The 27,558-nt window shown below is 36.3% G+C and overlaps 1 protein-coding gene across 4 annotated transcripts in view; it reads right to left on the bottom strand.

Annotated features, from left to right (window-relative positions):
- LOC111849088 (neuroligin-4, X-linked) overlaps positions 1-27,558 on the bottom strand; it is a 47,289-nt gene that overhangs the window by 17,323 nt on the left and 2,408 nt on the right. Inside the window, exons 1-3 of one of the 4 annotated variants that reach the window (XM_023821653.1) lie at positions 21,571-22,286; positions 16,277-16,336; positions 12,830-12,982 (exon numbers count right to left, since the gene is read on the bottom strand). In XM_023821653.1, coding sequence (XP_023677421.1) covers positions 12,830-12,982; positions 16,277-16,336; positions 21,571-22,045 — 688 coding nt within the window. In that variant the 5' untranslated portion in view covers positions 22,046-22,286. Of the gene's footprint in view, positions 1-12,829; positions 12,983-16,276; positions 16,337-18,382; positions 18,887-21,570; positions 22,292-27,558 lie in introns of those variants that run through there. The other 3 variants (XM_023821656.2, XM_023821655.2, XM_023821654.1) reach the window with 3 other exon arrangements.

Below are 27,558 nucleotides of genomic sequence, written 5' to 3'. Positions count from 1 at the left end.
CTTCCCATGTTTGGGATGGTTTCCTCAGGGCACAACAGTCACCTCCCGCATTCCAACAAAATGGAATGTCGGTGAACTTGCCTTACTAAATTGCTCTTAGTCAGAACTATTTGATTGACTGGCAATGCCTCTTGAGCCCTTTGGGACAGGCTCCAAGGGACACCGTGACCCTGCACTTTTAGGGAAATGAATGAAATATAGCAGTACAATGCAGCATAGTTGGATACTTGGTCAGAATAGAGGAAAATAATTTTAAAGGTTTCTCATAAGGAGCCCAGCCATTGTGCCCATGAATGGGGGAATCTGAAATACTTGTTAAAATGTATAAATTCATGTCATGAACAGCAAGAACTATACAATTATATTTATACAGTATGTAACAATATACTTATATTCTTCCATTTACAAAATGGTGTGTTAGGAGAGGATATACATTTATATTAAATGATGTACAATAATGACAAAGTGTGTGCATACGCGCATGTGCGTAAATGATCGTTTGGATTATTTTATATATAATTTTAACAACATCATTTAGCTAAATAACATCATTGTTAAATCTTGTTGACACCAACATATTTGGCTTAACACATAAGTCCATTTAAAACACTAACAAAGATGGCTAGTTGTGGTGCTGAAGGAGTCTCATTACATTGTGTTAGCTTTATATACTGTACATTAAATATACATAGATTTTTTTCTGTTTATTTACAACCCCATTTCTAAAAAAGTTAGGACGCTATATAACATGTAAATAACAGAATTCAATGATTTGCCTCTGGGAGGCTATTTTTATACCCAATCACCTTACTGACCTGTTGCCAATTAACCTAGTTAGTTGTGAGATATTCAACCAGGGGGGTATTCCACGAAGCAGGATTAAGGGAAAGTCTCGCCTATTTCGATAAGTCTGTCTTATTTAAGTTAGAGTTCCGTTCCATCAACGTGTCTTAAATGAATCCCCGCTGAGTTACCGTGGTAATTTACACCTGTGAACAAGTCTGCTCCGGACCAGGGGTGCGTTTCCCAAACAACGACGGAAGTTAGCATTAACGATGCATCGTATTATGGTAGCTCAAACTAACCAACATCCGAAGTATGACTGTTTCCGAAAACCGTCGTACCACAGTAGTTCGAACCACGTTAGTTAATTGGGACTTCCGTAGTTCGAACTACAGTGGTTCCAGCGCTGATTGGTCAGACTCACGCCGAACCTACCATAGTTTGAACTACAATGGATCCAGCGCTGATTGGCCAGACTAACGCCGAGTCGTGCGCAACAACTAACAAACTACTTTCACAGCCGGTCGCGTACAAATACGCAGTCGTGTAATATGTAATATCATATATATATATATATATATAGATGGAGCTAGGTTGAGTCTGACTTTTTCGGTGATGTCTGCCTTTCTTTAGCTACTTTCATGGAATACCCCCCAGGTGTTTTGTTTTTGCATTACAAAGACTTTTCCAGTCTATATTTATATAATGTGTGTGTCTCATCATTTTGTTGTGTCAGTCACATAACACCAATAATATGAAAAATAGCAATCGCACAAAATTAATGCAACGCTTCTTGGAGTGATGAACAGAAGAGCTTTTAACTATGACACTGCATTTTGTGAAAGACGCTCCATCTGTAATTACGTTGATTGCAGTTCATTGTGTTTCAGTCACACTACGAACACTTACAAATTCCTGGTCCGACGTTGTCTCTTACAGCAGTGGTTCTCAAACTTTTTCAGCAGAAGGCCCCCTTGTGTAGGGTGAATCCTTTTGTGGCCCCCCTCCTCAAAAAAAAAATCATGACGCAAAACTGCCACGCCCAGCTCCGTACGATCCTCGTGTGTGCCACGCCCCCTCATTACCTCGTGTCAAGTCCTGATTGTGATCACCTGTGTCCTGTTATTTCTGGCTAGTCTTGTGTATTTAGTCCGCGTCTGAGTACGTCTTGTCAGATCTGTCATTGTATTGTACGTTAATGTCCATGCCTGTCTCAGTGTCTCACCTTTCGTTACAATTAAAACTCGTTTACCCGTATCTCCGGCTGATCTCGCCTGCTTCCCGGCTCGCCTGCCTGCCGACGCGACAAAAACATCCTCAAACTTACAATTTTACTTCATTTTAGATTTTAGATTCTGTTTGTAGTCTTTATTTCTCTGGTTTGTTAAATTTACATTTCACAAAATATAGCATTGTATTAAAACAGTTTTGACAGTAAAACTAACATTGTCTGAAAAGTGCAACAAATTAAAAGTACTGAATACTGAACATTAATTTATGATGTCCATAGCAGCGTAGTGTGCTACGTAAAATTTATATTTACATTTTTTTTATACTTCTATTTTTTTTTTTTAAATACATTATATTTTACATAGGTTGACAAGCCTGATTTACATACAGGTAATTTTTTTTTTTAGATTCTACAATTTCGATACGGCCCCCCTAGCGCCATCTGGTGGCCCCCCAGGGGGCCGCGGCCCCCAGTTTGAGAACCACTGGCTTACAGGATAATGTTAGTGGCATGGATTCATATCTGACCGCTGTAGTGTCATTCTACTCTTCCATTATGGCAATGACAGCTGTCAGTGAATAAGGAGTACTTCATCAAAGTGCTGTACTATTTTCTAAGGCGACTGTTGTCCCTCTTAAGTTGTAATGAAGAAACTGCACGTACAACACTCAATGGTCTGCATAGGGCTGCAAATACACACATGTACACATACAAGGGATAATGATTTATTATTATTATTTTTGGGTTTTATTATTTTCTTTTTTATTAATGTTTTTTATTATTATTTCTCTTTTTTTTTTTTTTTACTATATATGGCGAAGTGTACCATATGGCACAATGACCACAGGGTACATAACATCCTTTACCAAGCAATACACACTAACTGCATATGCTACTACAGGGGTGGGCAATCTTATTCAGAAAGGGCCGGTGTGTTTGCAGGTTTTTTTTTTGGGATAACCATTCGATCAGTTGCTCAAACCCAGTTGTGCGAACTCTTCAGTCGATCAGTCCTCTACGTTCTACTCTAAGCACGGAGTTGCAGCGAAAAGCTGCATGCCTAACGGCCCTTTCTGGATAAAATTAGCCACCCCTGTGCTAATCAATACTTTGCAGACTGAGATTTGTCACTACAGACAGTTACCGTACTTATGACCAGAGAATCACACAACCATTACGTTTCAAACTACATTTTCAGACAACTTCACATTATATGTGATCGTAGAGCTAAATTATTCCTTATAAGTTCGCAGTCTCGTTACCTCTGTAGTTTGAACTATGGTTTCGGGAAACACCTGCGTCGTACTTACATAATTCGAACAACGGAAGTTCTTAACGTAGTTAGCAACGATGGTTTCGGGATTCGGGAAACGCACCCTCGCTTAGTTAAGCGTTGTCTCAAAGAACGTCCGACGTGTGGGAACAGATTCGCAAAAGATCGTTCCGTCGGACGAAATTCCGCGATCTTACTACTGATGTCATATGTAATCTTTTGAATTATGTGCCACTGCATTAAGCACTTGTAACATTTACGTAACTTATGCATTTAGTTTGTCTGCAATTAATTGCCAAGCCAACTCCCTGGTTGTGTTTATGGCCACAGTATTGCCTTTTTTTAAGGATTATATCTTTGTATTTTTCATACAGCTCTATCAGCAGCGTTTGTTCTGTGGTGGAATGAAACACCGCTCTCGTTTTAAAGGCTTTCCGACTCATTTGGTCGATCTATCGTTCATCCATTCATTTGGGCTTCTTAAATATCGCGGGTTTGCGCACTAAGTGAGACTATGCAAGTCTCTCGAATGAGTCTTGATTAGTTAAAGCTGAACTGCGTTCATGGAATGACATGAGGCTAAGTTTAGAGATGGAGCTAGGTTGAGTCTGACTTTTTCGGTGATGTCTGCCTTTCTTTAGCTACTTTCATGGAATACCCCCCAGGTGTTTTGTTTTTGCATTACAAAGACTTTTCCAGTCTTTCGTTGCACCTGTCCCAACTTTTTTGAAACGTGTTGCTGGCATCAAATTCAAATTGAACATATATTTCTCATAAAACAATAAAATTCTCAATTTCAAAATTTGATATGTTTGTTCTGTCTTCTATTAAATACGGGTTTATATGATTTATAAATCATTGCATTCTGCTTTTATTTACGTTTACATGGCATCCCACCTTTTTTGGAAATGAGGTTGTATTTATTTTAGTACTTTTACTACTATTTATTTTTTACTGGTTTTGATAGAATAATTACATCAGAATGTAACCCAAGGAGCCCCAAGTAAATCAGCAACTGAATATATACAGAGAACCTGCGAAGTCCTGCTGTACTGCAGTGGTAGATAAAAATGGTAAAAGTCTTTTTTTTTTGTCTTCAAAACACGACCAGATTCCACTGAAAATACAAAGATGTAGAATATTCACTGGTGAGAGACACCAGTGGCCTATATGTATATTAATGCAAGAACAGCATGTTCTATCAATCATGGGGTACTGCAGAGTTTCAGTTTTAGCTCAGAGAAAAATAAATTAAACAAACAAACAAGAATGTTGCTATACTGCTGTAACTTCCTGGGCAGGTGAAGAACATGCTGGGAGGAGAACAGATATGTTATTTGGTATAATTAATTGTTAGACACTTATTTTCTTGAATAATACCAGTTATGGATGGGCAGTACTGCTGATTTTCTTTTCAATTTGTTTGATTTTCTTTTCAAATTGGTGGTAATAAAATATGTGGTATGTTATGATCATATAAACATTTAACACTATTAACATTAGAATAGATTCTCAAAATGAAATATTTAGGTTCAACATAATTGATGATTCTGTATCAATCTGTGCATTCTTAATACAATAATAGTAACTTCTTTATCTGTTCACAATGTATCGCAGCCTCAAACACTTATTATATGCTTATTTTTCAAATGTTCTGCTACATAATTTAAAAATAAGTTCCTATTTAGTAGGCTGAAGAACAACTCAGTGATTACGATTATGTTTATTCGATGTTATCAATCTACAAAAGAATGTATGTGCTACCTTGGTCACAAAAGCAATACGTAGCAGAGCTTGCTAATCATTGTGGGCCTCCCAGATGGGAAGCAAAGTACTAACCCCTACATTTTTCTTTTGGGGCGATTACTTTATGAGTGCTATTGTTAAAACAGTGTATCCCCCAGGACTCTGCAGACCTCGCTATTAACAGGCTTCACGTTTACACCAGCAAACTAATTTATCCACAACAAAGTTACCTTTGGAATCTGAAATCTCATCATATTAGCACCTTTAAATTAAACTGTACAAGAAAACATATTCCGTCACCTAAATAGATAGCACCAGGGGTAACAACTCATTTTGGTGCACTCTTAAATCCAGGGACACTGGACTCTTATTAGATTGTCTTGTATTATTGTGTTATTTCTTCCAATACATCAGGATTATATGACAAACTGGACGTGATTGTGATTAACAGCAGACAAGTCATAAAGACATAGCAGAGGGTTATATATTTATAGTCAAAGAAAATATTAAACCCTATTTATGTGGGCAGCAAGTGTATATTTGCTCTGGAGGGAAAAAAAGGAAAGAGGCTTACCAGACGGATTGTTGGGCACCCAGAGTTCAGCATGGGGGAGGATCATGATGATTTGGGCTGCAATATCATGGCAATCCCTAGGCCCACTACTTGTTCTAGAAGGGTGCGTCACTGCCTAGGACTACAAAAGCATTCCGGAGGACCATGTTCACCCAATGGTTCAAACATTGTACCCTGAAGGTGGTGCCGTGTATCAGGATGATAATTCAGCAATATAGACAGCAAGACTGATGACAGAATGGTTTGACGAACATAAAAGTGAAACCGAACGTCTCCCATAACCTGCAGAGTCACCACATCTGAATATTATTGAGCCACTTTTGGGTGTTTTGGAGGAGTGAGTCAGGGAACGTTTTCCTCCACCAGTATCACTGTGAAGGGCTTATATCTGTCATTCCCAAGATGAACTGATGCTGTATTGGTTGCAAAAGGAGGCCCTACACCATACTAATAAATTATTGTGGTTTAAAACTAGGTGTTTCAGTTTCATTGTCCAATCCCTGTATATAACTTAGCAGTAATGAAAACTAACAAGAATTTATTTTGTTTTCTAAAAAGTTACTGATATCTTGTTGGATGGCTAGAACAACACCAGTGAGCTTAAAACAATTAATAAATAATTAGTAACATCATTTTAATATTTTCAGAAAAATATAAGAAAACAGGAAAGTAATTTATACTTTATGCTGGGTGTAAAGTTTTTCCACATATCATTAACATATGCACGCCTATACATCCACTTTCCATCTTTGCTGGTCCTGAGCAGGGTTACAGGTGGTTTAGACCATTGTTTCTCAACCCAGGACTCAAGGACCCCCAAGACCCCCACGTTTTTGCTTTTGGGACCTGGGATGGGGCAAACATGTGGACTGCCTGGGAGGTAGCAAAAACATAGGGGTGTTCCTGGAGACCAGGCTGACAAATACTGGCCTAGACCTTTTCCAAGACTGCACAGGGCTCAGTGCAGAGGTACACCCTAAATGAGATGTTTGTTTATTACAGGGTATATTTCACTTAACCTAACTGCATTTTTTAACTACAGGAGAAACTCGACTACCTGAAGGAAACCCACGCAACCACAACGTCAAAAGAGCATGCAAACTCCACAAACATGGACTCCTAGCATATAGTCAAGCTATGCTTTAATTTGAAGCAAACTAATCCATAGTCAACCCCCAGGCAATCAACACACTTGCACATGAAATCACATTTGTGTCTATTATAGAGTAAGACTATGAAATCTATCATGTTAGCTTTCAAACAACCAGCAAGTCATCCTTAAAATTAATGCCATTTACAGTGTTATTTTAAAATACTGTCATATGTTTCATGTCTCTTATCTCCAACATTTAGCACTTAGTTCTTGTGAAATTCTGATGCACAAGTTGATTGATTGAGTTACATAATTGCAAACAATGTGCTGACATAAAAATTTCAACCTGTCAGAAGCTATACAAATTATTTCTACCATGAGAAATCAGCCAAACAATAAATGCAAATCAACTTCCCAAGACAACTTAGCCAATTATATTTTGGTTGTATGTTAAGGCACATTAAGCAGGAAGAGTGAAAATTAAGTTTAGTTAGCTACACTTAATGACAATGGCAGTCAATTGACTGAGGACCTCGAAGACCATGTGTCATCTAAACGCAGTTTAGTGATTTCATCCCCAATATTTAGCTAACATTTAGCTAACAGGTCTTATGATGCAAACATCTTAATGAGTCTCCTTTCTTGGCATGTCTGCCTGAAGGCATTTTCACTAAGTAATCTGGATTTCCATGCCTTATGGAGACTGCAGAATAGCAGAGAGTGGAGAGCTTCAGTGTTTCCATCTGATGCCTTCTCCAGGGCAAATGCCATCTGGACGTGAATCTGTTTGTCGGAAAGCTATAATCTCTTTAGCGCATCTGTTTCATTTACATGGATTTGCTCAAATTCTGAATGTATCACATCAATATTTCTAAGCCAAACATTCTTGTTATAATTTTTTTTCCAGGAACTCAGCAGTGCATACATTGTATTTAGAGATTCAGATTATTATGTGCCAAAGATTATAATATACCCAATAGCTGATGTGGACCAGGGGACACATTATGGGGACCATTTTTTCTGTATATATGTATAGTACAGTAAGTAACCTAAATGCAAAGAAACAGATTCATTTTAATTGTACATTTTGTGTAAATTACCAAAATATATGTAGTCAAGGCAACCATTTTTTCTCTTCAGGCCTGTTTTCATCTTTGCAGTCCTTTCAAATACATTCCTATACATTGTCACGATCCGCTCCGTCCGATCCCGATGTGTGCCACGCCCCCTCATTACCTCGTGTTCATTCCTGATTGTGATCATCTGTGTCCTGTTTCTTTTGATTAGTCCTGTGTATATTAGTCCGCGTCACCCCATGTATGCCAGATTCGGCATTGTAGTGTCTCGATGTTCGTGCCTGTCAACCCTCCGGTTCGTAATAAACCCTGTTCGTCCGACTTTACGGCTCAGCTCGCCTGCTTTTCTGCTCGCCCGCCCGCCAGACGTGACATACATTCCATCACATGCAAAATTATTATTAGTAATTTCACATCTTAAATTATCTTAAAAGAATTCTGCCATTTCTGCCCTTAATATTCATAGATATATAATTCAGTAAAGACAGATGAAGTATCCTCAATCCACAGAAAGTCCAAGACTACTAATTTACACCATATTTTAATTTTTTAAATGTGGCTTTTGGAAAAGTGAGCAAGCATGCTACGCTGCTTGGACCCCTAATTATTACCATGGAGGAATACAATGTTGTGAAAAGAAATGACTTTATGTACCTACAGTGTACAACTTATAGGTGTATACAAACATATAGAATTTTAAAGCTAAGTATATTTAAATGTATCCTATCAGACAACAGAGTAAAGAAAAAAAATCAAAACCTGATCCCTTTGTGCCAAAATAGGGTACCATCTACCAGCCAAGGTGTGATTAAGCATAAAGAATACACAGTACTATCAGATGTGTCAGCTCTAGGCTTCCGTTGCTAAGCTATCTCTTGAGAAAACCAGAGACTCAATGATCAGGTCAAACTCCTAGGAGGTTGTGAGCCATCTGTCATGGCTACCCTAATGATCTTTTCCTTATTTCACAGGCTTCAGGAAATCAATAGTCTTGCATCAACTTCCCTACAGCAATTTTCAGCAGCATATTGTCCTACGAGAGCTGTCGTTCAGAGTCAATGTAAGCACATTCATAATTTCAAAGAAACAGAAAACAGTGAGAACGACATCACAACCATTTATGGTTGGTTATTCATTGAATATTTGTAACAACTGAAATCAAAGTACAAATCACTTGAAATGAAAACGTTATGAAAAAGGTCACATTTTAGTTTTGATGTAAAAACCAAGTTCCTAAAAAAGTAGAAAATAGGTTGCATTTCTTGCAAGGAAAATTAACTGTGTATAGTGATCACGTTTGTCTGGGTGAAACTGATCACTATATGCGGATGATCATGATAACCATTTTTTTTCTTTTCTTCATGTATCAGTCAGACTACCATCAAGCTGACATCTGTATGTTTAGTACACGACTAAAAGGTAATAACATGGATAGCGTTTTATTTTATCTAATAATTAATTATTTACTTAATTTTATTGACTCTTTCAAAATGTAGCTCGTCAAACACTTTTCAAATTTCAGTACTGTACCAATTAAATTACTGAAGGGGGTACAATTTAAATATGATATAACACAGGACAGTACTCTACGTAAAATATAGCTTGTCGTAGTTTCGCTACTGGATTTCTTTGGCTCGTTTTTGACAGTTTATCATAAACTTTAATGTCTATAGTTGTAATTGAGAGAAAATGAATTTCTTTTTCCCGTCAGGTTTTCTGCGCAAGCAGCATTAACTTCAAGCAGCTAGCCATGAGCAGAAGGGTTAGCACAAGGCAAAGTAGGCAAGAAAAAATATGTTATGTATAATAACACCCAAAATGAACACTGTAAGTAGACCACTTGATTATTATAAGCAAATTATTTACACAGCATTTGTACAGGAATGATTCTGCCCCAAGCTTTTTGATCCATATAAGCGGTTCATAACTATCACCATGATCACTAAATGCGGTTTCCACTGTATTTTAAATATTGCTAGTGCTGAAACCGATTGGTGGTATTACCTTTGGTAGCTGAAACTGCTTTTCCGCAGTGTTAATGATTGACACACTGTGTCCAAAGGACAGACACGGCATTTTCCTTTAGTACAAGCTGCTCGAGTTGCTTAATCTGCTCAGTGTTTGCAGACTGGACTGGGCTCAGCCATGTGACAGCACACGCAGTAGTATGTTTTTAAGGGGACAGTACATGAACACACACTGGGGAAAATATTAACAGATTTTTTAAATAAAAGTATTAACATAATTAAAAAGAAAAAAAGAACGACATGGGCAAGATTACGTCGACTAGAGGTTCTGAATGTCGGTTTTGATTAAGAGCCTATCCTGGAATAATGGGCATAAGGCATAAATAAAAAAATAAGTTTTATGGTAGGTCTGTGATTTTCCTTTGTTAGCCTGCTCCTACTTTTGACGTTTGGCTTGTTCTCTGGTTTAGCCCTGCACTAAAGCCAGCATGGCAGCCGAACAGGCAAGGTCTGACAGGCAGAATACCTGCCAATGTGAATGTGCTTTTCGGAGTGTGCTATTTGACCAGGCTTAATAAAGCTGATTTTTCTATAACTCTGCCCTGTTTTCCTGGCACCCTTGGAAAAGCCATCTATTCATACAATTTTAACAGTCACATTGTTTTACTCAGAAGAGATTAATTTGCTGAATTTTGAGAGGCATAGGCTGCATACCCAGCATGAACTTCTACAGCACATTCGGTTGGTGTAATTGCCAGCACTGCTGATATGGTTCTTAACCTGAAAATCTCAGCAGAACATTTTTCACAGTGATTTACTAGAAGTATTTTTTAAAAATGTGGCTGCGTGTTACAGCAGAAGGTAATCCGCAGAAGTGCAATGACATCTTCCAGCATGCCCTCTGCAAAAGTTTGTCCCTTTGTGTAGAATAAGGCTTTGCACATTCTGTGTCACATAATGGGACCAAATGTGCATTAATTGAGCCCAAACCACTATGCTACAGTACTGCGAAACCATTGATTAACAAATGCAGCATTGGACACGTTATAGAGAACAGCTAAATGCCATGAAATATCAAAAGCATCAATCAGTGACCTGACAGAGAGCAGAAACACCATTTGTTTAGCAGGAACCTTTTTCCTCTGCAGCACAATCTATTCCTGAATACTTTTTCCCCTTGGCCCGAAAGGCTAAATATAGAGGCAGGTACAGACAACCTGGGCCTGTAACAAATGGCAAGCAAAAATATACTCAGTGTAAATACAAACCTCTGCACAAGTTCCCGGTGAGTGTAAACAGTATATAAGCATGAATGCTACTGTATTCATTATTCTATAAGAATATATATTTTTTTGGTTTTTTTTTACTACCTAGCTGTTATAGTAACTACAGTAACTATGAAATGATTGAGGTTAAGAATGTAATAGGCTGTGGTCATACTAAAAACACAATACTTAATAACAATAATAAAACACAACAACAAATTCTACTTCAGCAGTATTTAACCATTTCTCAGTGGTATCTGCTGCAAAGAAGAAATCCATATAATGTATATATAGAGGAACTTTGAGAATGACCTCAAATACCCTCAAATATTTGTCCTTGTATAACAAATAACGTGTGCAATCAATACTTTAAGGATTTATCAGTTTTAGTATGCACAGTTAATCATAAAAATATCATAAGTAACTCATACTGGCCAAATTGACTCAATAATGAAATTGGCCCTGAGTTTATCACATACTTGACATTAACATGTAATGTAAGGTGATTGATTTTTCAAGAGGAATACCTCCGACACATAATACATAAATCACTCCACCATTCTTTCTCTCTTTGCTGTCTTTCCTGTCAAGCTTTATGACCAAATCACCTTTCTGTGGATCTATCAAAAGCTGGTTCTTTTTTTGGGCTAACATGCCACTCATGTTCTGTATACAATCCAATACTGTGCATTGACCATAAAGCTGTATACATTAAATCTGTCAGTTTGTAGGGTACTGATGGAAGTTTTAGTTTTGATTATTAAAAGACAGCTTTGTTGTTTAAAGTACGTCTAGTAGATAGATACGTTCAGAAATACAAGCAATTAACTGCTTTGCAAAGCTCAATGCTCTCTGTACACTTAAATTTATTTTCAGTTTAACCACGAGATAATTTTTAAAAGACAACTCAAATATATAGAAAATGCAATCATAAATTTATTACAGTGTGCACATGCTGGTTACGCAATTAATGTAGAACATGCAGTAAATGCATGAAGACATTTAATACAGATGTAATGGAGTGTAGTGGACTGACAGCCTATCGACCACTTTATTACACAATAACGTAGTAATTTATTATGGTTACTCCCTGCTTCCTTTTCTAAACTTCTAAACAGATTTTTTTAATTTTAAGTTTTAAAAATATGCTACAGTAGTCATAGACTACACATTTGTCACGAATAGCACACCTTTTGTTATTTATTTTATTCATCTTTGTTTTATTTATTGGATTGCTTCTGTAGGAAAAAAATGTTTTAATTGAGGAAAAGATCTTTAAGTCATTTAGGTTGCAGTATTTTCAGAACTATAAGGAACATTATATAATAAGTTTTTAGTGTTGCCCATAAACCATGTTACATATTTAGTTCATTAGTACTATTTCTCTTACTTTCAATTTTACCATACTGTACTAGAAAATCAACAGTAATTTAAGCCCCTACTGTACATAATACATGTTTATATTTAAATCACAAACAGGGACAGTACAAACTACTACATCTCTTTCAGTTCATATTTAATGACATTAAAAAGAACACTACTGAACGCTCTAAAGAGAAGCTACAGTGCCACATAAATTAATGATTCATATTATTCTGGCTCTTTACTGTATAATTAAAACCATTAAAAATATTACATCCAGGGACTGAATTGCAAAGCTAATTAAACTAAAATGCTGGACTGACATTCACACAGTGAAGCCATAATTATTTTTAAACTTACACGTAAAAAAAGCTTCAATATAGTAAAGAAGATTTCATGGGATGTCTCTTTAGAAGGGAGCCAACCGAAAAAGTCTAGAGGAGTAAAAGAGGTACTCACCTAAAACTCCTAGCCGGTAGTTAATGGTAACCACAATGACGTTGCCATAGCTAGCCAGAATGCTGCCATCGATCATGTTCCCCGTTCCCTCCATGTAGGATCCTCCATGAATGTAGACCATAACGGGCTTCAAGCCATTCTCATCGTGGATGTCTGGAAACAAATGTAGGAAGTTCATGTAAAAAGAGTCACCGGGTCCAATAAAATTAAGCGTCTTATCATAATTTGGGTTAGATTAAATATTGTTCATTGAAAACTTTTCAAATCAACATAACTGTAGGTTTTGGGTGGTTTTTGTATGTTTTAGCCCAGTGTCATTTGTAACAAACCCATTATGAAAGTACAATATCACGTAAAACATGTCCTTCCAATTCATTAATTCATTCATTCATTTATTCATTCGTTCGTTCATTCATTTATCATTGCCTGTTCAGTCTTGGTTGTTTATTTGTTTTAATAAAGACACTTTCATTCTAGGACCAGTTGTTACTACTGGAGGTGTGACCATTTCAGGTGAATTTCAACATCATGATATTGCTGTCGATGTATGAGGTTACAGCCGTCTGAGGAAATCTGCAAAAGCTTCTTTGTCCTACAGCAAAGAGCCCAGCCTTAATAATAAATACCTGCCAAATATTTCCAGCAGACAATCTTGATTTGACAGGATAAAATGAAAATCTTGACTGCGACTACAATTCCCACCTTATAGGTCTATCTTACATAGTGGTCTGGGTATGGTACTTTGGGAAATGAGCATCTACAGGAAACAGTATTGTATCTTGAAGAAGCCTGGATTAAGTGAAGCCCATGCTACAGTATGTTATTATTCCTGGCAAAATAAGCATGACTGGCAAAGGAAGCAATCCAGGTTAATTTGGGGGAGATACTGTTTTGTGGGCAGCATTCTCGGTAACAAGCCAAGAGGGTCTGCCGGAGAAAGAAGACAGAGAATTTTATTATTAACTGCCAAAGGAACGGTCTTAGTGAGACTTGCTTAAGGTCACATTTCAAGTTGCATATGAGTACAGTATGAGGTGTGAAGGCTATTTGCAAATTGGAACAAGCAAAGGCAAGTCATTATTACCGAGTGAATAAATTCCACCTCACAAAACACTAAACTAGACAACAAATAAAAACAGTCATAAACCTATGCAGATTGCCAACAAGGAAAAATAAAATGTGTATTATCGGACAAAAATAAAGACTATAACGTTTATCTGATATTACATGTGCTCCAAATGCAGTTATATAGCAGAGGAAAACAATTTCGTTCCACAGTATTTCAATCCTGCTACAGCAGCTGAAATTGAAAATAGTGTTAAATAATACATTGAAAAATAAATTCATTGTGTTGAGTATACATAATTGCAAGCTGGCATCAACAGAATATTTATTTTCTCTTAACACACAATGCGACACACCTTGGCCACAGAATATGAGCACTGCTTTTTTCCTTGTTCAATACTCCCTGGAAAAATGGGGTGGTGGTCATGGAAAGTATCTTTACACTATGTGTGTGTGTATAATATTTAACTATTTATTTATGTTTTTATAAAAAACGCCTCTAAAGCCTCTAAAGGCACACGAGAGGTACTTTGCTGCTGCACTGCTGAGATGCAGCAAACTGTATTGCTTAGTTTTAACCTCAAGGGAGCCAATTCATCACCAGTGCAGTTTTTTGTGTATCTAAAGCAGAGGTGCCTGGGACAATTAAATGTGACGCACTATGGATTTTACTTTTCCAAGGCTTCCTATGTGGTTTGCATTTCTCATTTATTAAAATAGGGTTTCGCTCAGAACTCTGCAAAAGCCTGGACAGAGAGTTCACCATCACAATACTTACACTTTGAAGACAAAGTAATGTTTAAAATGTACTTAAGTACCTTAATATTAATATTAATAGTTAATGTATTCTGTGTTTCACTATTGGATAAAATAAAACTGAACACCAATGCTATACTTCTGGGCAAAAAAACTATGACACTTCATTTGAGTGTTTCCTCCCCTGAGCAGGACCATTGTAAAGAGCATGGAGCCAAAAGTATGGTTTTCAATATTTTTACATCTGTATTCACAAACGACATTTTTCAGTCCCAATAAACCACAAGCAAGTAATTTTTTGTAACAAATGGTTGACAATGTGGAAAAGTAATGTTTTTATTTAGTTAAATGTTATTAACATGCAACGTGATTGTACTGAAATGTATGTAATACATTTTGAATACCACTGTAATTTATGTATTTTAAATTAATTATGCAACAGATAGGGTTAGGGTTTTACCTGCCAGAATACCAAAAGGGACTATATTTCAGAAAAATAATAATAAAATGTATATATAATATTCAATGACTAAACATTTTTATTTGACTAATGTAAAATAACATTAATCAATATGTCATGACCTTATTAATTTATTACCAGGTCTCTATGAAAGTTCTTATTTTTAACAGCCAATATCTCATGACTGCTCAGCATTTTGTTGAATATCTCCAACACACCTTACTATGGTCTGTTTTTACATATTAATGCAACTACAATGCTTTGAATACCACAAACAGTCTTATGTAGAGCATAAAACAAATATATACAAAAGACTTGGTTTTAAAGTATAACTTCATGTTCTGAGCATAGTTACCACAGAAAATAAATTTAAATCGAAAAAATTGTAAAAAGGAAAGTAAACACATATGAGTCATGATTCAGCTCAGTGAGTAACTATGGCTTGGGTTGTAGGTTCCAATCCCTCCTCCACTCCATGTGTGTGTAATTCAGAGTTTGTAATTGCCCATGGAGCGCGTGCATGTATGTGTCATTTTCTGCTCCATAATTTGCATTTAACAAAACCTTCTAAGAAAAAAAAAAAAAGACACGTCGGTGAGATTTTAAAAATATTATTGTTATTTTTACAATCCAGTCTCTTACATGTAAAATATTGTATGGCCAGTAGAGGATGACAGTAAAATTCCTGAAACATACAAATGTTATTTTTCATTGTTATCAATCTTGAATGCTCTTCAATGAGGAATCACTTTCATGCATTCATTAAAATGTCTATTAATAAATAATGGTTAGTGTTCATGCTTAATTAGATTATATAAAAAAAGAAAAAAGCAAAGGTAGTATTCCTAATTTCTCCTATAGGGTTAGAAACATGCACAATTTCAGTTCCCAGGTTGCACCTTGCCATATAGGCAAGTATTTGGGTCTAAAAGCATTTTCTATGTTGCTGACTTCACACAGTGTCCCACAATCTTTAACAGTCAAATGGGAGTATTGCATCTAAATGCTAATTTCTCCAAAGAAGGAAGCGGTTTGAAATAAGGATTGAAAAAGGTGCACGCAACTATGCACTTAATGGGAAAAAGAGGGAAAAAACAAACTCAAAAGGGTTTCTGTTTTCTTTTTCATGCAGCAGGATCAAGGCTTTTTGCAGTAAAACAAAATACCTTCATCTCCGTCATCATCATTACTGGTAATATCATCGTCTCGACTCTTTGAGCTGGTTCCTACGATTGACAAGGGGAGGAACAGATTTAAAAAAAACAGTAGCTTTATCAAAAAATGTAAAAATGCATTAAAAGATGCATTAGATGTAAAAAAAAAAAAGTCACAGGTAAAAAAATGCTCAATATCCAGCTCAGTATGGGCACTACCTTTGTGATAAAAGGTAAAAATGAGGTACAAAAGAAAAAAATACATTGTCTGCAGTCACCGAGGAAAATTCACATAAGAGTACTTGTGATGGAATTTTAAAAAATGATAATTCAAAAATAACCCAGGTGTTAATTCATCTAAATTGTTGTTGATGGTGGTTTTTCCTTCGGCATTCTCCTGGCTTATGTTTAACAGAATCAACAGGAAAAGAAAATTAAAATGGTAAGGACTGTATACATGTTTGGTATGAGTTACTCAATTATTTCTCATTACCTGAAAATATCAAGAATCTTTGGAATATATACGATAATTAGACACCATATTTAACATAACAAAATTTTCTCCATAGAAAGTTCAAAAAGAACAATTAATTAGCAGTAGTTCACAAGTGGTTTAATGTAAGAATAATTCTGTGATCCATGTTACCTATTCATGATCTTTCTGTAGTTAGACAAATATGTTATCTATACTGCTGACACTCTATACTGATGGAGTTAAGATAAGAAAAAAACTTGTTATCGATGACATCAGATGAGATCGTGATGAATCATAATCCAGCATTTGATCAAAAGAAGGCAGCGTTTAAATGTGTGAGGTAATACAACATATGGGCATGCATTTTATTTTCTGATATACAGTACTGTACAAAAGTCTTAGGCAGTCAAAGAAAGTGGTGTTTAAATGATCTTCATATCAGTGTAAAACTATGATATTACGTCAGGCAAGAGGCCCACCTCTGAGGAGTCGCAGGGCTGAGGGCAAGTTAACTTATTCAGGACTGGAGCCAAACAGTGCTCACTGCAGAGCCAAATGGGTGGAGCTGGACGGCCAGACACACCCCAGCTGAGGTCCAACTCCACCTCTTTGGACCAAGCGAAGTGTTCGCTCTGCCAGCCAATTAATTTCCGTTCATGCAAATATGCCAAGAGAGCTATCAAAAAAGAAAGATGGCGGACCAAACGCTATAGACGGCAATGTTTGTGTATTAATGTATTACTTTAGGTTCTTTTTTTCAATTAGCATGCACTTTAAAAATGTACCTACAAATAGGCACTACATGATCTGATAACACTGTTATTCCCAAAAGCATATTTGCTAAATACATATGCTTGTGAATTTGGGTTCCGTCCATGTCAAAAAACGTATTCATACTTTTCATTGTGTGTATCGTACCGAAAATGATGTAGGCCTACTAAACTGTACACAATGAATACATATACCATTACAGTCCTAATATTTAGCCAAAGTAACAAATTAAGATGAAATGTTGCTGCATGCAATCAGGAAGAAAAAGACTTATTATTTAGCCTCTTAATTATCTAGGGAAGTATCCCTTTTGAGCGCCCCCCCCCCCCCCCCCTAGAGGGCAGGGCCTGGTCTGACCGCACTAACTGCCCTAAAGACAGTTGTATCTGGCAAAGTGTGTTAGCTTAGCCATTAAGAAACCTTGTCCTAAAGTCAGGCCAGGATTTGTGGTAGCCATCCAATTTTTTGCCTCGACCACTAGCACACCTTGTTTAACTAATTAATTTACTAATTTCATTGAATAATTAACTAAGCTGGTGGTGAAATTTAGCAAATCCATGTAATGGCTGGTGCCCCTGAGTAGAGGTTTGGGAACCGAACCTATGTTCTAGTAAACATCTGACAAGATACTAAAAACTTTTCGGCAAGCACAAAAAACTCTTATTTACTCTTCATTTGCATACATTGTAATGCTGAATTCTGTTTGTTTATTTTGAAGCAAGTATACATTTACTATGCAGATAAACAGCTTTAAACATTTTCTTTTAGTGCCTAGACTTTTGCACAATATTGTATAACTATACAACACGTACAGTTCAGTTCAGCTGACAGTTGAACCCAGAGCAAACATTCAAACGCTTGAGTGCATTCACCTTACACAGCCTCTTTTTAGTCTGATTCTGACAAGGCTGTCTTTGCAGAACAGCATTGCACAGCATCTTTGTGTTCTCATCCTTCTCTCTTCAGGATCCATGTCGATCCAAATCCCCAGCAGACAGCGGTCAGCAATGAATATTTGCCATGACTCTTTGAATTTCTTTTTGATAGACACAACAAATCAAATGTATTGACAACTAATTGATTAGGATCATCTGCATGGATGCTAGTTAAATGACATGGAATGTTATCGAACAAGACAATGTACATATGTATTTATGCAAACACAGATAAATGTATAGATGTATAGATAAATACATATCCATATTCATTCACACAGTAATGCACACAGGTGTGGGTGTTTGCATGGTGGATGACATCCTCATGCACCTTGAGATGCTATCCATCATTTTTTGGGCATTATTTTGTCCATCCATTGCTTTTATATACCCCTTTGTCTTATGCAGACGTGCATGGCTCCTGCGCAGGGAAAGTAGTGAGTAACCCAGGATGAGGAACCAATCCATTGCAGGCAATATTTTATATTTCTTTTTTAAAAATTGATATACATTGACACTATGCAATTAATTACCAGATGCAACTGCCACAGCTCTGACAATATTTAAATCTTCAAATCAACATATTTTCTATTTAACATGCATTGTTAGTAGTTCCTTGTGTATGGTGAAATTCTTTCATGGATGTTGATTTAATATTCATGAATTATGATTATTTTGATTGCTAGTCCACTTATAATGATCTTAAGTTGCAGCAACTTATTTTTTATTTGACAAGTATTTTGCTCTATGTTTCCAAAATATTGTTTAGATTTAGATGTGAAAGGGTTAATTTAAAGGACTTGGAAAAATGACAAAAATATGGTTGATTGTTGTTAATGGCTTACCTTTTAAATTGGGGCATTTCTATTTTGAATTTGAAATTGAACAAGATCTCTTAAGCATTTAGGTAATTATATAGCCACATATAAAGGGGGACTTTTATATGTAAATTTTGTGTACATGTAAACCATGTAACCACCCATGATTAGTTTGGCAATTAATATAAGGCCACAGGGCATTCCAGTAAGCATTGTAACTGAGCTTAAATGAAATATGTAATAGGACAGCTACAGTTACTGTAAACATGGCAGCATTGGACTGAATTAGACCAAGGCTTTGTGCTGGCGTTCAGATCATGAGATTATCTTCATGTGTTTCATTAATCTATTCACCTTCTTTTGTTAGATGATTCCCTTAATGAACTCATAGAATTGTCCCGATTATTTCTTTTCGGATATTTATTACTTGCATTATATTTAGAGGATTATGATGTGTTTCGTTCATTTTTAGTCCCCTGGCCCATTTATGTAGCTGGGATTTAACTTAAGCAACTGATTTGCCTTGCTTGAGGCTTGCAGCATTTCTGTTCCACCTGGAATTCATAGTGTCGGGCTTACAGCGCAGTAATCATACCCTCCAGAGCATGATGCACTTTTCGGAAATTCATTGGGGGTGAACACAATGATAAAAGCTCTCTGTTTTCTTTTGAAATACAGATCAGAGTATGGCCAGATTAGGCTCTGAATTCCAAACTCTGTGGATAAGAATACAGAAAACTTACTAGAATTCATTCATGCAGTAGAAAGGTACATATTCAAAATGAGATTATTATTTTCGTTTAATGTTTAAATATAGTGAATATTATACTTTGTAGATGGATGCGTGGACACAGCATGTATTATATTAACTACATACTTGGTAGGCTTTGTAAATATGTACATGCTTTTATCATTAAACATTTTTTTTAATGGCAATCCTTTGACAAGAAAAAGGTTTTTTTTTTATTCATTAGTTACAGGGAATGTTCTGAAAGGTAGTACTAGGTATTTTTGTGGAAATAGTGATAAGAAATGGTCTCATTAAGCCATGGTGTCCAGGAATTTAATATATTTTTTGTATTTTTAACCGTAATAATCGTGTATGTAATACTGTTGTTTCATTGGCCATTATACTTGCATTATAGAGGCATTACATCATGATTATGTATTATATGTGTTATTTTATTAATGATATTCTTAATGATCACTAATGTCTCTGTGTAGCCTATGTGACTTTAATTTATCGTTAATCCAAAAGAGCGTTCTGTACTTCATTAGGTTAGAAATGTGTTAGAATAAGTTATTAGTGAAAAAGTACAATTCAAAAGGCATACATTTTGTGTGAAAATAATACATTCAATAAGAATCTGATATTCCATTAATACTTTCTGTTCAGATCTGCAGGATCCATTTTTGATTTACAAATGTTAGTGTATCATATTTTAATCTTTTCATTTAAAAGTTTGACCTCACTGTTTGTATGCATAATCCCTTTCTGTTCTAGACAATGTTCCATCTCAATTAATTCACTTTTTTTTACTATTGTATGCTGTTTGTGGTGTGCAAGGGAATATCATATTGATTTGCAACATAAAACCCAGAATCATGTTGCTGATGTTGTTGATGTTGATTTCTGTGTGGGGCAAAAGACACAACATGCCTTAGCAGCATAAGACACTCTATTGCCTCCCAAGGCATGGATAACTGTGTCATATTTGACAGTGAGAATGCTAATGATGTTCCTAAGATAGTAACAGAAACAATGCTAAGAAATCTACTTTCATTGGGATTACCACACAAAGTCAATCACTACCATCTAACCCAATGAGCAAAAATGACCAATGTAATGAGAATGAGACCTATCTGTGACTGGTGGCTTGCGATGAACCCATCCACCATGGGATTTGAAGCCTTGTATCTTCAATCACCATACATTACTATGCTGATAAACCATAAATGGAGAGTAAATGTACTCATAAATCATTAGCATTTCTTTTTGCTCAGTATCTTTACTGGATTTCTGCACATGAAGAACTGTTAGTGTGTTTTACTTGTTCTCTTTCTATTATTTATAATTACATTGTAGATTTCCCCCCACAAATGACCAAGAATTTTTGCAAAAGTCACACAGCTGTCTAATTATTATCATAAATGTTTGTTTCAATATCATATGAAGCCTTTTTTGTAACATATACAACCAAAGTATAATTGTAAATTGGATGTGCTTCAATGGGAATTCATTCGGATGATGATGAAACATTAAATAAATAATATTTATAATGAATAGATTCTAATAAAGTGACTTACCATCTTCCGTGGGAACGTAGATGTTTAAGTAAAGACAGTCTTCACTTTGGTCCTGCACGTAGGTCACCACTGTATCCAAATTGGCAGTAAACCAGACTGGCAACATGTCATTCAGCAAAAATCTGTCTTCAAGGTATTGTGGACAGACAGGAGCGAACTGAGTGGCATTGCGGATGCCAGACCAAGAAGAGGGGGGTTCAGGAGGCTGGAACCTGCGTTCCCCAATTGGGGGGGAGGCATACGGGATTCCCAGGTAATGTTCCACTGGCCCCAGGATTTCATTAGGCAAAGGCATTTTTAATCCCCGTAATTTCCCATAATTTGTGGTGACTATGGAATATTGGGACTGTTGGCAGTTGATGGCAGTAAATCTCACAGCCAGAACAGCAATCCAGAAAAGCAGATCTACATTCAGAATTACATGGATGGGGGTGAAGATGAATGGTAGCCATACAATTCCCTGGGGTCTTGCCATGGTCCACTGTAGCCAAGCTGGGTTATAATATGCTTGTGCCACAGCACAAACACGCGATCTCACCCAACAATGTTGGACAAACAGAAAAATCGCCCACCAATAATATATGCCTGCTCAGAACTCCCCATTCCAGGAAGAAGGTCTTGGTGGGAGTCTTGTCTCGGCACTCCAAAGTGGGAGTGAAGATTTTCCTTTGTTTGTGGGTAGTATTACTTCCCTGAATGGATTCCAGCTAGCTGAAAAAAACTGTGAGGGAAGAGAGAGCATGCTTTCAATTAATAACTAATAATATATGTTTCAGAACATCACAAGCATATCCACATACAGTATTTCACATAATATATGCAGGAAGCAAATCAATACCTGATACATTTATCAGAGGGTTTGCTGAATTTTGCATTGCTCTAAAGTGTTTCTTTCTTAGCTCTGAGCATTCCTTGGCATTGCATTATTATTTTACATCCTAAGCTACCCCATAACCTGGCCAACCAAATCTGCACTCTATAAAATGTCCTGGAACACTTGAACATCTCATTGAACCTTTGCCAGGTTTGGATATTACAGCTGCACTCTTCCTGACACAAAATCATGTATTTGAGCAAATGTTAACTAAATGGTAAGTATGGTACAATTTCTGGAGTCATTGAAGTTCATGGCTTACATATAAAATACGAAAGGTATAAAATTCCCTGAGATCACAGAAAGCCTATTTATCACTATGTCTTCAGGGTCAACTAAAACCAGATAGATTAAGCTAAGTTATCAGTTCTTCTTTCTCTGAGCAATTAGTCATGTTAGGCTATTTTTAGTTACTCTGTATATTAAATGAAATAATTTCAAGCAAATTCATTTAAACTTTTCAAAGCAATCACCTTGCATGAAAAAAAGATTTGTAGCATTATAATATTTTCCTAATTTTCATAATTCAAAATGAATTATTGTCATTATATACAATGTCTTTTTATACAATGACCTGATAGCTTGCAGTAATAAAGCCTGACTCATTCATTCATCCATTCATTGTCCTCAAAGGATTAATTTCAGGACCTGTTTATGGTGCTCCTTTGCTCCCGTGATCAATGACACTTCTGTAAATTGGAGTATCAGTTCAGTAGTCATTTATTAATGCTTTCCCGCATTAACAGAGGTGCTCTGAGAAATGGCTGCCGCAGGATCAGGCTGTTAGGCTGAACACCATTGATTTATACAGCTATGAAGTGTAATGCGTCATGTTATCGCTGCAACAGCTGTACCCAGAGCAGTTGGTGGAAGTATTAGATTAGTGGAATATAAGACCATATATGCTTGTAAAAAAAAGTTTGCTTTCATCATGTTTTGGCCTCATGGGAAAAAGAGAAAACAAGTGTATCCAGTTTTATTTTTATAATTTATAATTTATATGCATCGTGTCAAGGTTTTGGCTCAGCCATTTTCCAAAGAGGTCATTGCTATAGGTGTCATAGCATATAAAGATTCACAGCTCTCTCCCAGCTAATTGTAATGGTGAACAACACTTCCCCATACCTATGAAACGCTGCTAGATGGTTACATACCTATTCTTATATACTGAAAACAGTATATATATATATATATATACAAATCATGGCTTTGATGAGATATACTGTAAGGTATAAACTAATGTGAGATATTGAGATATTAAAACTAGAGCTTCCTGAGCTTTCAATAAGCCCGTCTTTAAGGAAACTTCTGTTTTTTACAAGGATCAGTTATATTGTCTTAAAAACAGTTTCAGCAGAGTCATAGAAACACCATCCCACTAGCAAAACACTTACTGTTAGACCATTATCACACTTTTTCCTGTACTTTAATGTATATATATATATATATATATATATATATATATATATATATATATATATATTTGATTAAAAATTTGCAAATCAGACCTTAACTATCAATGACCTTTCAGCCATTTCAGCTAACTTCATGAACTCATGAGTGCAAGATATAATAAAAATGCATGGGTGGGAGTTAATATAATAAAAGTGTACATTTGGATATTGATTAGGCCCAGCTATTTATTATGGCATTCAAGCAGAATATATATCCAGTTTCACACAGGGCGTACCCCAGGGATTCGAGTTAGGTCCGGTACTTTTTAAATGTGCTATCAGCTTTTTATGTGCTATTGGCTTTTTTGTTCTTCTGCAGGCTGAGGATTGAGTTTTGCTACTATTCAGATGTCATTGGAATATGTCTGCTGTTTTTAACTGACACAGGGACTGCTGGAGGTTAACAGCTCATTTCAAGCTGCTTTCATTCAAAATAACCTGTGTTGCCTGTATAATATGATAAAATTTGATCACAGCTCAATCCAGGCTAAAAATTAATTACAAATACAGGAAATACTGTTATAATGTAATAATATATAAACATATAAAAACAAAAAAGAATACTTTTTCCTTGTTTTGCATTGCTTTTAATATTTCTAGTCCTTTGTATGACTCAGTATTCGCAGCCCTGCCAAGTCCCTCCAGCGTCACTGACTGACAGCTTCCTGCCCTTCATAGCAGAAGGACAGCTTTGCTATCAACCTTAAATCAGACCTGGTTTATGACTTTGCTCAGAGTGTAATCAAACTCCTCCCATTCCCAGTAAAAATATGATACACATCTATATTGCCGCTTTATTTTTGTTCACTTTTCAGAATCTCTAAAAACCATACTTTTAATCAGGGGTGTTGTTAGGCCCATTTTAGGGGGGCTTACACTAATTCGTTTAATCAATGTGGGCCATTTCCAACAGACCGCCCCCTTACCCCCCCCCCCCCCCCTTCATAAATCTGTAGTGATGCTGCTGATTTTAATATTCCTATAGCTTTATCATTATGCTGGCTGACCCCATATCTTCTCTCTAATTGTTTAATCATAACCATAGATTACCTAATTCTTGCTATAGCATGACATTTGGTTATTTGGCAAACACTGTTATGCACACTACCTAACCATATTTAGTAACCTGGGCAACTGTTTATCCAGTGGAATGAGATTTAGGCAATTTGTCTGGAAGGCCCATCCTATGAACTAGCAAACTTTCAGTTTTAGGTCCTTAACTGCTTAACTGCTGCACTTGCTGGCCATAGGTGACCATAAAGTATGGCTCGGGAACAGTGGTAACGCAAGCTGAAGAGCTCCCAGGTCATTCCAAGGCTGGTTTCCCAAAGTGACACATGCCATACAGAAAAGTCTGATTTTCATTTTCCAATGAACAACATTACTCACAAATGTGCTAACACATACTGCTAATTACTTTCAGGACATTTTTTTACCTTTGGTCTCCTTGATGTCTTTATGAAAATGACAACTCATCTATTAAACATTAATTTAAACCATCCATCCATCCATCTTCCATACTGCTTATTTCATCACAATGGCCCCATGTCCTCAGAAGTGCTTGGCACAAGATGGGGTACCCTGTGCAGGATGCCAGCCAATCACAGGGCATTTACTCTCACTCTAAAGGCAACCTGGAGACACCTATTCACCCACAGAGCAATTCAACCCACATTGTAAGGCCACAGTACTACCCACTATGATACCCTTGCTGAAATACAATGCTATCAAATTTGAATAAATATTTAGAAAGCAAGCCTAAGAATTATTAAAGCAAAAAATGGCTGCGTTCGCGGCACCAATTTAATAATGTCAATTACAACATTTCAAAGAAATATTGGAAGTGTTAAGGAAAAAATAACTAGCTCCTTCTGTGTACATACTATTCTAGAAAACAAGGTTGACTTTGTATACTGCCTGTCCATCCTAAATGGCTTTACTCAAGATTAAGTTTGCTTAAGGGTAAAGTTTATATCTTGTGCTGGCATGGTGACCCATTAAGATTTGAAGGTTGAACTTTATTTTATAGTATAGTATTTTATACTATATTTTATAGTATTTATATTTATACAGAAGAGGCGTAACCAAAATAACATATTTACATTAAAAGGTAAAGTACGCATTAAAAATTATTTTAGCAAATTAATTTAATGAATAGTCAATTTGCACGTTGGAAACATTTCTACACGCAGTAATAAACCAACTGGCATAAAGCTTTCTGCATGCAATTTAATTTTCAAGGGAAATGCTCATTTTCCCCAGCACCCCTGATGAATGCAGAGTGGTCAGCGGGAATTCAGGCACAGTTGAATAATTCTAAAAAGCTGATTAATTAGTTTTCATATTTTTTAAATAGTGGGAATTGACAGCTTTATCGCATAAGCAAATGCTCGGTGAGTCAAGAGTCCATCACCGTCACTTGAACTGTGCTGTATTACCATGTGCTACACTGGTCAAGGAGGTGACATCTTCATTAGCTGGCTTAAAAACAGATGCCTTTGCAGTATCATATTATTCATTTATGGAATATGTAATTTCATGTGAGCTACAATTCCAAAAGAATCTATCTATCTATCTATCTATCTATCTATCTATTCCAGTGATGATGCAATTTAGTTTCACCATTCCTGTAGGGACAACTCTGATATAGCACCAAAACACAAGATGTTCAGCGCTTGTCTGCATACATCCCATATACAATTTATAAGATTTATGCCTGGTGATTATCAAGGGCAGAGTACCATTGCTCTGTTCTAGAGCTGCCAGAGAGATGTATGTAAGACCTGAATGCTGAAGACCTCATATGTTAATGAAAATACATCCTTTCACAGCAGATGGGGAAGGATGAATCGCAGCAACCCCAGAAACAGTAATCTGCTATGTGTGATAGCAGAAATCATTCACGTGTGTTTTAATTAACATAGGGTTATTAAAACTGGCTTTTAATCATTATCATCACTGCACACAGAACTCTGCAGTTGACCAAAATAAAAGAGAGGGGTTGGTGAAAGCAAACTAACTTGAAAGGGAAATTTTCTTCAATCCTGTGCCCAACCGTGTGTGTGGAAAACAATTTAAAAATTTCATAACAGACAACAAAAGCAAGAGAATAAAGGACGCACTCCCATTATGATAATATTTCCTATTCAAAACATGGCCTGCTCGGTGGGGACACTGGAACTTGAGAATTAACAGTGGACAGATCTATTAAAAGGTGACAGGGCTGAGTAAACAAGTCCTCTGGCAGACATGGGGACCGCAAGGCTGGAATCATAAGCGTTCGACAAACAGCATTTGAGTACGCATTAGCTGAGCTGTGCCCCACACTTTTTTAACCAGACTAAAGAGAAAAATATTGATCACTGTGCCCAATAGGCAATTACTTATTCATTGGTTTGTTTATGGAGCTCATAGGAGGTAAAGGGGACTGAAACTATAAGACCCTTTTTTCTGCATTCAAGGCTTATCGGTGTATATATCTATATTAAGAAATTTTTATATTAAGGACCCACAATATAATATATTAAACATGTCTTTGCTTTCAAACCTGTGAATTGAAGGGTGCCTTAGTAGTGTCAAAGTAAAAGCATACTATATAGATGAAAATAAGATTAAAGAGTATATTGATAAATCTATTTGGAATGTATTATTTGTTAATAA

This window comes from Paramormyrops kingsleyae, chromosome 16 (assembly GCF_048594095.1).
Source record: "Paramormyrops kingsleyae isolate MSU_618 chromosome 16, PKINGS_0.4, whole genome shotgun sequence".
Lineage (NCBI taxonomy): Eukaryota > Metazoa > Chordata > Actinopteri > Osteoglossiformes > Mormyridae > Paramormyrops > Paramormyrops kingsleyae.
This window is presented reverse-complemented; position numbering and strand designations above follow the sequence as displayed.